Below are 16,710 nucleotides of genomic sequence, written 5' to 3' on the forward strand. Positions count from 1 at the left end.
TTCTTTGCCTTCAAGCAAGTTATACTTTGTAATTTCGCAGTTAGTGTTGCGGCCACTGAAGGACAATAAGCTTCTGTTCTGCCATAATACGCCAAAATAATATCCAAATAATTGCCATTTCGCTGTTGACTTGACTTGAATCTTGATTTCACCATCACTGTCAGTGACTTGGACGTGCATCACATTTCCATCACAGTCCAGCAGATATACATCAGGGAGCTGAACCGAACCTCTCAGACACATCGATCTGTATGGTAAACGTGATCTGAGGTTAGACACACAGCGAGTCTTTGTATTGAAACACTGGATAACATCTGATTGACTTCCTCCATTCCGTCCACCCATCAGCAACTGTAGCTGCGAATGAACGTTCTCTGTTCTGTTTCAAATCTCCAACAACCTGCCAGCGTGTTTTACTCTCGCTCATCTCTTCAATCGTGTTGCTGTACTTACCACCAACTGCATACACTTTAGAATAATTTCATTGTAATGCAATATGAAAACATTCCAACATCCGCTATCAGATCTGCTGGTTGAATCAGTTCTCATAACATGTGAACAATGCACACCTTGTATCATTTGGTGAACAGTTTTTTTCAAAATTAATTTTTTCAATAAGGAACTGTTGGTCAACAAGATCAATCCTGATCATCTCAAATATATATATTTTTTTAAAGCATCCGGGTTATTCCTTTCAAGCCACTTCATGACACCTTTCATAATTACGTCTTCCTTGCATTTCAAATCATCTTTGGACAAGATTTCTAGAAGTTCTGTCTTTGACAAAAAAGAAAGAAACGTTTTATTTAATGGCCTTTGTTGAACCAGTTATGGATCACTGGTCGGTACAAGTGGTTTACACCTACCCATTGAGCCTTGCGGAGCACTCACTCAGGGTTTGGAGTCAGTATCTCGACTGGGATCCAAACCCAGTACCTACCAGCCTGTTGACCGATGGCCTAACCACGACGCCACCGAGGCCGGTCTGTCTTTGACAAATGAACAATGTTTTTTCTTTCAACAAAGTCGGTCAAGTTTTCTGTCACATAAGAGACTGCTCTGTATACCAGTAAGGACAATATGAATAAATGGTCTACTCTTTTCGATTAGCAGCAAGGCATCTTTTATATGCACCATCCCACAGACAGGATAGTACACACCACGGCCTGTGTAACACCAGTTGTGGTGCACTGGCTGGAACGACAAATAGCCCAAACACGTGATGTCTTTATGTCTATATATATACGAAGGATATAACACACATCTTCCGCACAATACTATTGATTACTCTACAATGGGTGAGAGTTCCGGGTGGGGACAGCTTCCCCGGAGTGGTAATCTCCCATCGCCTGATGTGCTGAGGAGACAGCTGACCCGAACCTGCCACTAGAAGCAGGTCGCCGAGGAAACAGCTGGCCTGAAGCTGCCCCTAGAAGCAGGTCAGCTGATGTGCCGAGGAGACAGCTGGCCTGAAGCTGCCCCTAGAAGCAGGTCGCCTGATGTGCTGAGGAGATAGCTGGCCTAAAACTGCACCTAGAAGCAGGTCCGCTGATGTGCCGAGGAGACAGCTGGCCTGAAACTAACCCCAGAAGCAGGTCGGCTGAAATTCCAAGGAGACAGCTGGCCTGAAGCTGCCCTAGAAGCAGGTCGGCTGATGTGCTGAGGATACAGTCGGCCTGAAGCTACCTTAGAAGCAGGTCGGTTGATGTGCCGAGGAGACAGCTGGCCTGAAGCTGCCCTAGAAGCAGGTCGGCTGATGTGCTGAGGATACAGTCGGCCTGAAGCTACCTTAGAAGCAGGTCGGTTGATGTGCCAAGGAGACAGCTGGCCTGAAGCTGCCCTAGAAGCAGGTCGGCTGATGTGCCGAGGAGACAGCTAGCCTGAAGCTAACCCTAGAGGCAGGTTGCCTGATGTGCCGAGGAGACAGCTGACCTGGAGCTGACTCTAGAAGCAGGTCGGCTGTCTTCTATGGAAATTATCCTGGGTCAGGGGTTCGTCTATATTTGCATCACGTCATTCCGATTGTCCATGGGTGACATTGCTCTATGTCTATCTGACCAATTTATCTGAAGTTGGTCACACATATATATCCCGTGGTTTATTAGTTCTCTAATGTAAGGGTCATAGTGTCACATTTATTACCAGAGGAATCAATCTCATATCCTGAACAGAAACAGAATTATAAGGCTTCATATACAGGGAAAAATTATAAATAAATAAAGAAATTGACAAAAACTAAATTAAAATAAAATAAAATAAAGTTTAATGTCATATACTGTGTAAATGGATTCTTGCACTGGTAGTTGTAAACAAAACAAAAAATCGGACATAAGACTGGTAGGTTCGCAGCTCCCCCCAAGAGCAAGTTTTAACGACTCAATGGGTAAGTGTAAGACCACTACACACTCGTTTCTCTCACTAACCACTAACTAACTAACAACTAACACACTGTCGTGGACAGCGTGCTCGCACCTTAATTGGATCTAAACACAAAAATAAGTGGAAATCAAAATGAAATTAATGTAAAAAAGAAAAGAAAAATAAATAAAAAAAAATAATCTGAAAATAAGTTGTATGTGTGGTCTTGGAATGCAATAACAAATGGTTATTTCCTAAGTATGATACAAAATATTAAATATCTGTATGGAATGTTTTATTTGCAGTATACTGAGCAACGTATTTAAGGAAAACAATATCATATCCTGAACCTAAATAGAATTATGGAGCTTCAAATATGGGAAAAAAGTATAAATAAAATAATCTGTGAGACAAAAAACTGAAAATAGGTTATATGTTTGGTTTTCTAAGACAACAGAAAATGACTATTTGTCAACTTTGGTACAACATATGAAATATCCGTATATAGTGTTGTATTCCCAGTATACTGGGCAACATCATGTTAATAGAAAAATCAATGTTATATACTGAACACAAGTATAATTAACGGGCTTAACCTCATAAGAAAATATTTGATTAATCCAACGATGTTATGTCCCAGTACACATTGAACCCACAATGATATGTCATGTCCCAGTACACACTGAACCTACAATGATATGTTATGTCCCAATACACACTGAACCCACAATGATATGTCATGTCTATGTACACACTGAACCTATAATGTTATGTTATGTCCCAATACACACTGAACCCACAATGATATGTCATGTCCCAGTACACACTGAACCTACAGTGCTATGTTATGTCCCAGTACACAGCCGACCTACAATGTTATGTTATGTCCCAATACACACTGAACCTACAATGTTATATTATGTCCCAGTACACACTTCACCTACAATGCTATGCTATGTCCCAGTACACACTGAACCTACAATGCTATGTTATGTCCCAGTACACACTGAACCTACAATGTTATGCTATGTCTTAGTACACTGAACCTACAATGCTATGTTATGTCCCAGTACACACTGAACTTACAGTGCTATGTTATGTCCCAGTACATACTGAACCTACAGTGCTATGTTATGTCCCAGTACACACTGAACCTGCAATACTATGTTATGCCCCAGTACACACAGCATCTACGATGCTATGTTATGTCCCAGTACACACAGCATCTACAATGCTATGTTATGTCCCAGTACACACTGAACCTACAATGATATGTTATGTCCCAGTCCACACTGAACCGACACTGCTATGTTATGTCCCAGTACACACTGAACCTACAATGCTATGTTGTCCCAGTACACACTGAACCTACACTGATATGTTACCTACAATACTATGTTATGTCCCAGTACACACTGAACATTACAATGTTATGTTATGTCCCAGTACACACTGATCCTACAATGATATGTTATCTCCTAGTACACACTGAACCTACAATGCTATGTTATGTCCTAGTACAGACTGAACACACAATGCTATGTTATGTCCGAGTACACACCGAACCTACAATGCTATGTTATGTCCCAGTACACACCGAACCTACAGTGCTATGTTATGTCCCAGTACACACTGAACCTACAGTGGTATGTTATGTACCAGTACACACTGAACCTAGTGATATGTTATGTCCCAGTACACACTGAACCTACAGTGATATGTTATGTACCAGTACACACTGAACCTACAATGCTATGTTATGTCCCGGTACACACTGAACCTACAGTCATATGTTATGTACCAGTACACACTGAACCTACAATGCTATGTTATGTCCCGGTACACACTGAACCTACAGTGATATGTTATGTCCCAGTACACGCTGAACCTACAATGTTTTAGAAATGACACTGAAGACAGAACCACGTTTAGGTGACTTTGGGAAAATAATGTTTTCTTCTTTACCTTCAACCACGTTGTATGTTTTAACTTCACAGTTAGCGACCGCGGCACTGAAGGACAACAAGCTTCCATTTTGCCATAATACGCCAAAACAATAGTCAAATGATCGCCATTTTGTTGTTGACTTGACTTGAATCTTGATTTCACCATCACTGTCAGTGACCTGGACGTGCATCACATTTCCATCATAGTCCAGCAGATATACATCAGGGAGTTGAACCGAACCTCTCAGACACTCCGATCTGTGTGGTAAACGTGAGCTGAGGTTAGACACACAGCGAGTCACTGTATTGAAACACTGGATAACATCTGATCCACGTCCTTCACTCCGTCCGCCCATCACCAGAATGTTGTGTCCAACTGTAGCAGCGAATGCAAGATCTCTCTTCTGATTCAAATCTCCAACAACCTGCCAACGTGTGTCACTCTTGCTCATCTCTTCAATCGTGTTGCTGTACTTACCCCCAATTGCATACACTTTGGAATTAGTTGTGGCCATGCAGTGCCAAAAACGTTCTTCTTCGAGATCTGGACCTGTTTTCCACTCTCTTCTACAGACGTCGTAGACGAGTGTACATTTTCTTCTACTGACACCACCAGTGATGTAGATCTTGTTACCTAGACTTGCTGCTGAATACCACAATCCAGGATCTACTGGAGCAGGTGGAACGTCTTCCCATGTCCCTTCTAATGTAAAACAAGACAGAAGTGAATTTGTTTTCTTTTTTTCGTTATAATGTAATATGAAAACATTCTTACATTCACTATCAAACCTGCTGATTGAACCGGCTGCCATAATATGTGAACACAGCACATTTTGTATCATTTCCTGAACAGAGTTATTTTCACAAATGAATTTTGAAAATGCCACATTCGCAACGAGGAACTTTGGATCAACAAGATTGATCTTGATCATTCTAAAGATATGTTTTACATCATCTGCATCCGGATTATTTATTTCAAGCCACTTCATGACACCTTTCATAATGACGTCTTCTTTACATTTCAAGTCATCTTTGGACAATATTTCTAAAAGTTCTGCCTTTGACAAATGACCAGTATTTTCTGTTTCAACAAAGTCAGTCAAGTTTTCTGTCAGATAAGAGAATGCTCTGCTGGACAAATCAGGAACATTGTAGCGATTCATAAGTCTCCACCACTGTAGACAATTGTCAGCGTTGATCACTAGACTTTTCTTAAGATAACAATGACACAGATCTTTGACGTCATCAAGCTGCATCATTTCGCATGCGTCTAACATTTTGACGCAGTTGTCTTCGTTTACAAGATCTACTGAACACAAAGACATCTTGAGAATATCCTGGAACACCGACACCGAGACCGTGGGCAGATTTAAGACGCCCATCCGACTCACTGTCATGTTTGATGTTAACATTGCCCGGAAGTAAGATGACATCGCGGCCAGGACCAAACGGTTTGCACTCGTTGTCCCATTCTCACAGACAATGTCAAGGTCATTGAACGTACCCTTGACCATCTCTTCGTGGATGTTTTGGAAAATGTTGTTTTTAGTATGATCCATTATTTCAGATCTGAAACAGAACAAGTATTGTAGTAATGCACTTAATTTTAATGTTAAAATGCTAATTCATTAAGCTGCATTCAGACAAAAATGATACATGTACTGGTACTATAGTAAAAAATATAGCATATTACACTCTTAAATTCATTCAATTAATTTCCCGTGATGTATTATCAACAAACGTCTGTCATACACAGTATAAACTAGATTTATGTTTCAATATGACTTAGGGGCAGTTTCTGAACGATGAAAAAGCAACGTACGTTACTTCACGTTCACATCTGTCAGTTACGCAAGTTTACGCGAAGAGACAATCAGTTATAGTGAATCATTATTTTCTAAAATTAAAAGTTGCAAACTTAAAGGCGCAACAAAGTATTATTTTGATTTGTTCCTAAAAGTACATCATTTAACCATCTACATAACCACCATATCCCACTTATTATTAATGTTTTGTAAAAATAACTGAATTATGACGATGGTCAATAAATCAGAAGAAAAAATAACTGCGTTTAGAGTATATTCACGTTTGACCTCTTATTTAATTTACAAGGTATATCACGTGACGGTCATCCCCCGAATAATGACATAGCCAAAACGATTTCAAAGTTGGTGTAAAGAGAGCGTCATATGCGAAGTAAGGTAAACCGAAACAAAAACAATGAAGACGAGTTGTTAAAAATAATAAAATTGTGTACTAAATGATAATAAGCTTATATATGTGATTGTTTTAGTAACAGAAACATTTTAAACAGTGAAATCACGACCAGCTAGGCCTTTACATGTATAGGTAAATATATTGTTAGCCAATCCTCAATTTCATGAAAAAACTGAAATATTCGGGGAAAATCAGCTGGCTTGAAACAATTTGACAATGTATTTTCATCATTCTAACCACAATATTAGTTGTAATCCTGATAAAAATGCGTAGTGATTCGTTTGCAATCCTGTATACCAGTAATGACAATATGAATAAATGGTCTACTCTTTTCGATTAGCAGCAAGGCATCTTTTATATGCACCATCCCACAAACAGGATAGTACATACCACAACCTGTGTAACACCAGTTGTGGAGCACTGGCTGGAACGACAAATAGCCAAATGAGCCCACTTACGGGAATCAATCCTAGATCGATCACGCATCAGGCGAGCGCCGTACCACTGACCTACGTCCCACCCACCGTTAAATGACGTCAGAACACTACTTAACAAAGACAACCAACTAACAAATTAAAATTTAAAAAAAATAAAATAAAAACAAAACATTAAAAAACAGAAAACAAAATAACACAAAAATAAGAAAACAAATCAAATAAATAACAAAATGCTCGTTCAAGCAAAAAACACGCGGCTCCAGTGGTCCTGTATATGTAGCTCTTTAAAAACAACAAAGAAAAAAGAAAAAGAAGCAAGTAAATAAATAATAATAATAATAATAATAATAAAATAGTAAAAGAAAAATAAACACACAAAAAAGACCAACAAATAAATAATTGAAAATAAAATAAATGTTAAAAAATCTTAATAAGAAATAAAATAAAATTGTGAGTTCATGTTTCGACTGTTTATTATTTTATTTCTGCGCATTTGCCGTAATTTTGTCATGAAATAATACACTGTTAATTATTTGCCATGGTCTATAGGCGTTCCTCATTTGCCACGAAAGATATATTTAATAAAAAAATAAAATTAATTGGTGGTGGAGTGGCATCGATCCACAAAACCACCCCTCTGTACACGAGCATGTTGCATGCAGCATAACTACTGTGCGATATCATTACGACTCCTGGAAAATCAATACCTGTACTGTACCCCATGGTCTGACATCCACAGTTATTTGACTTGAACTGGTAGTATATATACTAAAAGGCAAAAGTTATTGTGACATGGATTGTTTGGAGTAAGAAATGTGTATGAAACAGCTCGAAGAAATGCAACCAAGCAGTTGTTGCAGCGATTGCATGCTTTGTGCAAGAAACATGGAATATTCGGAAGAAATCCTGTCCAGTGTTCACCATAAAAGGCCAGACATTCAGTCGCAAATCATTGCCACTCTGTGCAGCCTTCAGAAGTCCAGAAAAACACCATTAGTGAACGGTTTGATGCAATTTCGTCATGCCACGCCTCAGTGAAAATGACAGATGGTGAGTCATAGGGATGCTTGAATCTGGGACCTCATCAATTCAACGTCCACAGAAACACCATATGGCACTTATGGCAACGATATCAACAAAACAATCAATTCAATTACCGTTCCCGTAGCGGCCGACGACCCGTGACAAGCCCTCGCCAAGAAACATGGATCCGAACCACGCATCTGCGAAACCTCACAGCCCGTACCATCCCTCAATGAGATGACGGTGCCAGGACTGCATCAATGCTCAAGGTGGACACACACGCTCTGACTGTGTGAACTTCGCTCTGGACCCTCTCTAATGATGTCATGGTTCATACAGCCACTCACCACTAAAATTCAAGGCATTTTTAAGGCTTTTTCAAGTCGGCAAAACCCTTTTTCAAGGCTCCTTCAGGGTTCATATACTTAAAACAATTTCATTTTCCAGGACTTTTTTACATTTTTCCAGGAGTCTGAATGCATTACCTGGAAAGAATTTTTTTTTAACGACTCCCCATTAAACTGTTTTATTCGGTGGTTGTTATGTCTCAAACATAAGCTACACCTAATCTAGATATATCTCATGGATGCTAAAGACTAAAGTTGTAAAAATACATGAATAAAAAATATATTGTAATATTTTTTGACTGTGTGTGTGCATGCATTTGTGTCTCACTGCTGGATCTTACAGCAAAACACTCCATAGCCATAATACATATATCTAACCACAATGTGGAAATTTGTTTGAGGTATTCAATTATTTTTGGTCAAGATCCATTTAATTTTGGTCAAGATTCAGAATTATATTACTGTATATAGATGGGGCTTTTTGACTGCACCAAAGTCGAGGCGATAAACATTGTACCAAAAACATATATGCCCAAAACAAGCAAGCCCAAATTGAGTATAAACAATAATAAACTTAATTTGACTGATATAACTTGAAATGCATTTCAGCAACATCTTTACCAGCTGTTAATAACATTACCATATTAACAAGATCTAAGAGTGCTCTAACAGACAAAAAACCAGTTGTGCCCAAATTAATGAGATCCAAAACCCTGACAGAATAATAATCCATCAAAGTGTTGGTTTTTTAACTTGTAATTCACTTACAAATAAACAATCAATAAACAATGTACTGGGGTGTTGTTATATAAAAATAAATAAATAAAATTTTATGTTTAATTTATATTATCTGGGTCATTCCATGTCAAATCACCCAAAAGAAATGGAAAAATGTCACCTCACCCTCTCCGATTTTGCTGAAAGTTATTGGGGCTAAAAACGATCATATTCCAATTTTTAGAGAGATCGGACAAGCGGTTTCCGAGATATAGCCCACCCAAATTTGGCGATTTTGACCAAAACGGGCGTCGCCGCCAATATTCAAATGACCATAGCCGTAACTAGGGCGTGTCCCTTTAAGCAAAATGATGTAGTGAGGATTTCACAGGTCTGCCAAAGCTGGGAAATTGACTTGGACTAAGGACAAGAACCTTGTGAAACAAAACAAGCAACAGGTTGGCTATGTTATAGACTTCATACTGCATGTTAGTACATAGTACATGTAGTGCATGCACTATAATCAACAGATACTGCGCTTTAGGCGCGGGTATGCCTAGTTTGACTTTATTTTACAGGCTAATAAGAAATATTATATCTTCAATTCTTTTATATTGTTTAGACAACATGTTGGGCTAAATTTTCAAGGCGAGTTAATTTCAAGGTAACCTGTCCCACATGGCCAATGTAAAGGTCAAAAGGTCACCACTATTTACCTTACTCATATGCCAAAAATAATGACATTTTTGAAATCCTTGTGGAATTACCTTTGTAGGAATATCTATTTCATCAAGATTGACCAATTGGTTACTGAGATATGGTCATTTGAATATTGGCGGCGATGCCCATTTTGGTCAAAATCGCCAAATTTGGGTGGGCTATATCTCGGAAACCGCTGGTCCGATCTCTCTAAAAATTGGAATATGATCGTTTTTAGCCCCAATAACCCCAAATACCAACTTTCAGCAAAATCGGAGAGGGTGAGGTGACATTTTTCCTTTTTTGGGGGTGATTTGACATGGAATGACCCTAACTGGCAAATTATTTTATAAATAATAATATTAAATTTAATTATTTTAATTTATTAAATCCACCAAAAAGTCATAAAAAAGTAATAGACAGGTTGCTAATCGCCTTTGTGTATCAATCTAATCTTAAAATCTAATTTACCATCAACGTCCCAAACTGCGTTCACCTAATAACACAAACACGACATTTGCGGAAATACTATTCTATATTTTTCAGCTACGATATATGTGAAACAAAATAAATTGAAATTAATTAACGTAAAAAGTCAACAATGTGGATGTAAAACAAATCCATTCTAGTAAATAAAACTGAAACATCCTACGGTAAACAGGAAAGAGTGTGACGTTTCTAACTGCGTTCAGGTGCATGTGTTTGCAAAAAGTATCCAGGGTTCTCATTCATCCAAAAATATTGAGAGTCCATGGACTCATGACCTTATATTTTGAGAGTCCATTAGGAATGTAGGAGAGTCCACATTTGAAGATGAATTGATATATATCCAATAAAATATCAAGTGAATTGTATAACAAATGACAACACAAAAAACATTTGACATTTAAATGGTTTTATGTCCTAATAAAAAGTACATGAAGATGAATAAAAAATTTTAGTATTAAAATGTATGATAAAATATATAATAGATACCAGGCAACTCATATATATTCAACTAATAATGCGGGTGAAAAAATATATAACAGATACCAGGCAACTCATATATATTCAACTAATAATGCGGGGGGGGGAAATTGTGAAAGAATTTTGAGTTTGGCTAAAACATTTGCGAAAGATATTTTTTTCTATCGCGATTTTTAGAACCAAACATTTTCAACCAGTTTTGTTCAGTTGATCTGCCTCACAGTGTGAATAAGCGCTTTTTGCATGTCCACGTAGCCAGTCTACTATTCAGTAGTGCAAAGCTAGAAAACGCAATTAAATAAAATGAAATACTGTTTAAGACATGTTGCATTTTTTATATTAAATGTTTTATTACTAGCGACAAGTTTTACTTTTTACTAGTCATGTTTTGTCGTACCGGTTCATTTCCACAAAGTGGGTGCATTGATGAGGGCGGCTTTCTGGAGTGACCAACTGATTGTACCAATTAACACTAATTTCCAAGAATTTTTATGAATGTTCCCGATTTACTTTACAATAAATTTAGATGTTTAAATAAAATAAAAATTGAAGTTAAATAAAAATAAAAATATACTGCGTCCGCAGGGAAGCACATGTATGTAATATGGTGCATCCCATCCTTGATCGATGCGTTAGGGACCCGTGACTCCGGGTCCGTGAGAACCCTGGTATCGTACTCGTCATTTTCCATTTTTAAGACCTCTACATGAAAAAAAATATATGTTTCTTAACTGTGCACAGTTGACGAACACTTTATTTAGTGGTTTTTTTTCAAAGGAAAAAATCAATTTGTCAAGCGTTCTGGTCCGGTCCGCATTTTACCAACACCTATCGCTAACACTTGATGTCAATACTGATGGGCATTACGTTCATACCAGTGAATAGTTTGTAAAATATAATTTGTTTTAATGAACTGATTCTTAATTAACACAATCTATACCCTCAAAATGATTTACAATTGTTATAAATGGGTTATGAATACTATTCATTACAGTAGAGGCACAAAAATGTAGCATACCTTTTGCAGATCGAATATAATAATTGAAAACAAATTCTAACATCAGGGGGCTTAAAAATGAAGTATGTCTATCTCGCCCTGGTGAAGTCGCCCCGGGCGAGTTCGCCAGGACTTATTTTCATCGTTAGGCGAAGTTATCATACATATTAGACTTGCTAGAAGACATAATATATTACAACATATATTATAGTATATATCTACTGTCATTATCAGCATGTTTTTGTGCCAAAACTACAGGGTTATACCACTTATACTACTATTTTTGTGTTGGGACACGCTGTCGCGAGATCGCCATATTTACTTCCGTGTTGTATGTCTGTTTAGAGAAGTCGCCAGTATATTATAACTCAACGATATTCAAGTTACAAGCAGTTTAATGTTTACTTCATTAAGTAAATACATGTGCAGTAGTCATGTTTTGATTTTCTTGTTGTAAAATGTAATACATTGGTAGTTTACTTGCAAGCCGGGGGCAAGATCGCCAGGATTTTTCTTGTTTAAGTTTACATTTTAACGATTATTTAATATATACTAAATACTAAAGTATGCACTGAACCGACGAGGTACATTTATGATACATTATACCGGAGACACCAAGCGGGAGCAAGCACGGAGAAGTCTGGCTGCACTTCTCTCACCACGTTCGTACTCCTCCCAATACTTGAATGTCTTAGCCTGCATGTCGCGGTACTTCTTCTTCTGCATCCACTTCATCGAGTAACGATGTATAGCAACCTCGTCGGTTTAGTACATACTTTAGTATTTAGTATATATATCAAATAATCGTTAAAATGTAAACTTAAACAAGAAAAATCCTGGCGATCTCGCCCCGGCTTGCAAGTGAAATCGCCTAACGATGAAAATAAGTCCTGGCGAAATCACCCGGGGCGAGATCGACACGGGGCGAGATCGCCAGGCTCCTTAAAAATTATACAAATTAAATGATTTGGCTTTGTTGATCTGGCACGTGTGGGTCATGTCACATGCACCGAAGGATAATTTATCTTCCTCCATTTTAAGTCAGTTTCTACAAGTCATGTGGACCTGATATCAGTAATTTTAAGGAATAAACAAAAACGACTTAGTAAAATTAATGGTTTTGGGGGTTTGTAAAGTTTTGTATAAATTTAGATAACTTACTTCTTTGAACTTTATTGTTAATGAAATTGTTCAAGAACTGTGAAGAAAAACCTCACAAATGAATGACAAGCAGATAACAACAAATCGGATGTTAATTGCGCGAACAGTGCACGAGAAAATAAAGTGAACGGAGTTGGAAGCATAACGCAGTTAGGGACGTTGACGATGTATTTTTTACGTTTTGCTTCACAGTATTGCCGTACGGCGTACGCCGTTTTATTGTAGCCGCTAGCGGAATGCATTAATATTTTATAATTTTACTAATTATATAGAATTGTCACTGTCGGTGGCACTTTAAGTCCTACCTTTCTATGATCCGATTCTATCCCTTTTTAGTGCGTTTTCCAAATCTGTCTCGACAGGTCGGCCATTTGTCTCGTTTCGAGTTGTAGTTTTGGCCCGTCTTTCCACCTTTTATCTCGGTTGCACTGTAGCGCCTGGCAACTTCGAGGGAGTGTTTAAATAATTATTTTTAAATTGTTAACCCGGTTTTAATTTACAATTATTTATTTTTTGTTTTTTACTGAAATAGTAATAATTTTAATTTTAATTTTAAAATTTTAATAATTTTATAAATTTTATTATTCTAATGATGTAAATGTTTTTTTGTCGGTGTGGGTGTTGTATGAATGTATTTTAGTGTCAGCTCCCGGTTATTAATAGGGGAGGGGGGGGGGGGTGATTTGGCAATAAGATACTTCCCGCTCACCGGTTTGACCACATATTGTACATACATAATTAATTTATAGTTTGGTGTTATGATTTTAACAAATTGCGTGCTCGTTTTTTTAATGTCTTTTTCATATTTTTCATATTTTTTAATCATTGAAATAAAAATAAATTTTAATTTGATAGGGCGGTGCGCTGCTCTTATGCCGACGGGGCAGACTGGTTATTTTAGGCGGTTTCGGCCGTAGGGAGAGTTAGGTTTGTCCTGGGATTCCCCCCGCTTCTCTTTTCCCCCGGGCGGCCGGACACGCCAGTGGTCCCGATACGATGGGTGCCCCTCACTTTTCTCCCCAACTAATAACAAAACTTTCTGGGCGTTGGTCAAACCCTCTCCTATACAACCTTCCCCCTTTCTGTATTGGACTAATTGGGTTTATTTTTAGATAGCCCGACCTAATTTGCGGCAAGATTTAAAATGAAAATTAAGTTATGAACTATTTACATTTTGGAATGCGCTTCTAAAATTTAATATCTTCGTATTTTATTTAGATCATTAATTTCAAAATTGCCCGGTAAATTTTCTGTCCCGAGTCAAGACCCTGGCTATCCAGAGACAGGCCTCGAGACCTTCGAAATCTTAGTGGTATATGAGCATGTTAAAATTAGCCAGCCAGCCGGCATATCATATTTTTTTTATATCACATCGCATACATAGCACATTCATCTGAAAACAATAATACGGTATTGTTGTAGCAAGTGGGACCTCCAGCAGCAACTTGTGCTGCTCTGCCCTTACCGTCCGCCCCCCCCCCCACCCCTTTTGAAGCTTTGCGTTATTAGCTGGGATGTCATGTTACACAGAATTTCTCGTAATGAATGAAATCTGTAAGCACAATACACAAATAAAGATGTAGATATAGTAAATTTACTAAAGTAATATGAGTTCAAATAAGTTCTCTTTTGGTTGCAGGAGCCTGAGAACCGACAGTTAGGTTGACCCCCCCCCCCCCCCCCCCATTGTTTCTGCACAGTATGACTACACGCCCACCGTCCATTTCATCCCCAGATAGAATTACATTCATACTGGCGTGTCCTCTGGAAACTATACATGGGGGCGGGGATCTAGACTGTAACCTGTTACGTTTCTAGGTCTAACTTGAGTCATGTTTCCACGAACAGTATATTTAATACAAAGAGAATTGAGCGGAGGGGTCGGGGGGGGGGGGGGGGGGGGGTCGATCCCCGGAACCACACCTTTTTATAAAAGACTCCTGCATACAGCTCACAGTTCAGATTTTAAAATAACTACTATGCGATATCATTAGGACTACTGGAAAATCAATACGTGTACTGTACGCCGTGGCCTGACCTCCACATTTATTTTTGACATAAAATAGACGAATTAATCGCTAGCAGAACGAAGCGACAGAACACAAGTAAGAGACTGGACAACTGATGACATCATTAGTTTGAAATAAAAAGTGAACATACCTTTTAATTCGTGGTGCACTGGCAGAAACGAGAAATAGCGCAATGGGCCCGCCGACGGGGATCGATCCCAAACCGACCGCGCATCAAGCGAGCGCTTTACTACTGGGCTACGTCTCGCCTCACAGATATAGTGGCAAATCCATAGTGGCAGGGTCCAAGGGACGGAATCGGGAGAGTGGTGGGAACAATCGCCCCCGAGGGCCTCACATTTTTATATCTATTTATACAGAATGTGGTGGGGGGGGGGGGGGGGGGGGGTCACCAGCCACATTCTTTACATTTATTTATATGCAATATAACAAAGTAAAAACCCGTCCTTAACTGTGATGAGCCACCCAGCGTAGTGGTACTGGATGAATAAAATTAGTGAGGCAAATCTTTCTTCTTGGAGTAATAAACACTGCTTGTCACCAGTGTCTGGACTGGTGGTGTTAACTGCTGACAACAAACACTGTTTGTCACCAGTGTCTGGACTGGTGGTGGTAACTGCTGACAACAAACACTGTTTGTCACCAGTGACTGGACTGGTGGTGGCAACTGTGGATAACAAACACTGTTTTGTCACCAGGTGACTGGACTGGTGGTGGTAAACTGCTGACAACACACACTGTTTGTCACCGGTGACTGGACTGGTGGTGGTAACTGCGGACAACAAACACTGTTTGTCACCAGTGACTGGACTGGTGGTGGTAACTGCGGACAACAAACACTGTTTGTCACCAGTGACTGGACTGGTGGTGGTAACTGTGTATAACAAACACTGTTTGTCACCAATGACTGGACTGGTGGTGGTAATTGTGTATAACAAACACTGTTTGTCGCCAATGACTGGACTGAACTGGTGGTGTTAACTGCGGACAACAAACACTGTTTGTCACCAGTGTATGGACTGGTGGTGGTAACTGCTGACAACAAACACTGTTTGTCACCAGTGACTGGACTGGTGGTGGTAACTGCGGACAACAAACACTGTTTGTCACCAGTGACTGGACTGGTGGTGGTAACTGCGGACAACAAACACTGTTTGTCACCAGTGACTGGACTGGTGGTGGTAACTGTGTATAACAAACACTGTTTGTCACCAGTGACTGGACTGGTGGTGGTAATTGTGTATAACAAACACTGTTTGTCGCCAGTGACTGGACTGAACTGGTGGTGTTTAACTGCGGACAACAAACACTGTTTGTCACCAGTGTATGGACTGGTGGTGGTAACTGCGGACAACAAACACTGTTTGTCACCAGTGACTGGACTGGTGGTGGTAACTGTATAACAAACACTGTTTGTCACCAATGACTGGACTGGTGGTGGTAATTGTGTATAACAAACACTGTTTGTCGTCAGTGACTGGGACTGAACTGGTGGTGTTAACTGCGGACAACAAACACTGTTTGTCACCAGTGTATGGACTGGTGGTGGTAACTGCTGACAACAAAACACTGTTTGTCACCAGTGACTGGACTGGTGGTGGTACTGCGGACAACAAACACTGTTTGTCACCAGTGACTGGACTGGTGGTGGTAACTGCGGACAACAAACACTGTTTGTCACCAGTGACTGGACTGGTGGTGGTAACTGTGTACAACAAACACTGTTTGTCAACCAGTGACTGGACTGGTGGTGGTAACTGTGGATAACAAACACTGTTTGTCACCAGTGACTGGACTGGTGGTGGTATTGTG

General features: G+C 39.2%; 1 protein-coding gene across 4 annotated transcripts; it reads right to left on the minus strand.

Moving 5' to 3' along the window:
- Positions 1-2,246: 2,246 nt before the first annotated feature.
- On the minus strand, positions 2,247-13,281 carry LOC121386755 (ectoderm-neural cortex protein 1-like). Of its 4 annotated transcripts, none has more exons than XR_005959700.1 (3): positions 8,116-8,323; positions 3,780-5,873; positions 2,247-3,726 (listed from the first exon to the last, which is right to left on the minus strand). XR_005959700.1 is itself a non-coding variant. In XM_041517759.1 (3 exons), the coding sequence occupies exons 1-2, from the start codon at positions 8,205-8,207 to the stop codon at positions 4,247-4,249; spliced, it is 1,719 nt and encodes a 572-aa protein (XP_041373693.1). In that variant the 5' UTR covers positions 8,208-8,323; the 3' UTR covers positions 2,247-4,138; positions 4,211-4,246. The 4 variants fall into 4 exon arrangements, 3 of the variants coding, with proteins under 3 accessions (XP_041373693.1, XP_041373694.1, XP_041373692.1); XM_041517759.1 differs by having other exon boundaries at positions 2,247-4,138; positions 4,211-5,873; XM_041517760.1 differs by lacking the exon at positions 8,116-8,323 and adding an exon at positions 13,174-13,281 and having other exon boundaries at positions 2,247-5,873.
- Between the last annotated feature and the right edge of the window lie 3,429 nt (positions 13,282-16,710).

Source organism: Gigantopelta aegis, chromosome 12, assembly GCF_016097555.1.
Source record: "Gigantopelta aegis isolate Gae_Host chromosome 12, Gae_host_genome, whole genome shotgun sequence".
In the NCBI taxonomy this organism is placed as follows: domain Eukaryota; kingdom Metazoa; phylum Mollusca; class Gastropoda; order Neomphalida; family Peltospiridae; genus Gigantopelta; species Gigantopelta aegis.

Coding starts and splice junctions, on each gene's coding strand:
- LOC121386755 (XM_041517759.1), bottom strand. CDS start 8,207: ATGGTACGGGCTGTGAGGTTTCGCAGATGCGTGGTTCGGATCCATGTT. Junction 5,874..8,115: donor CGTCGGCCGCTACGGGAACG/GTAATTGAATTG, acceptor GTTCTGTTTCAG/ATCTGAAATAATGGATCATA.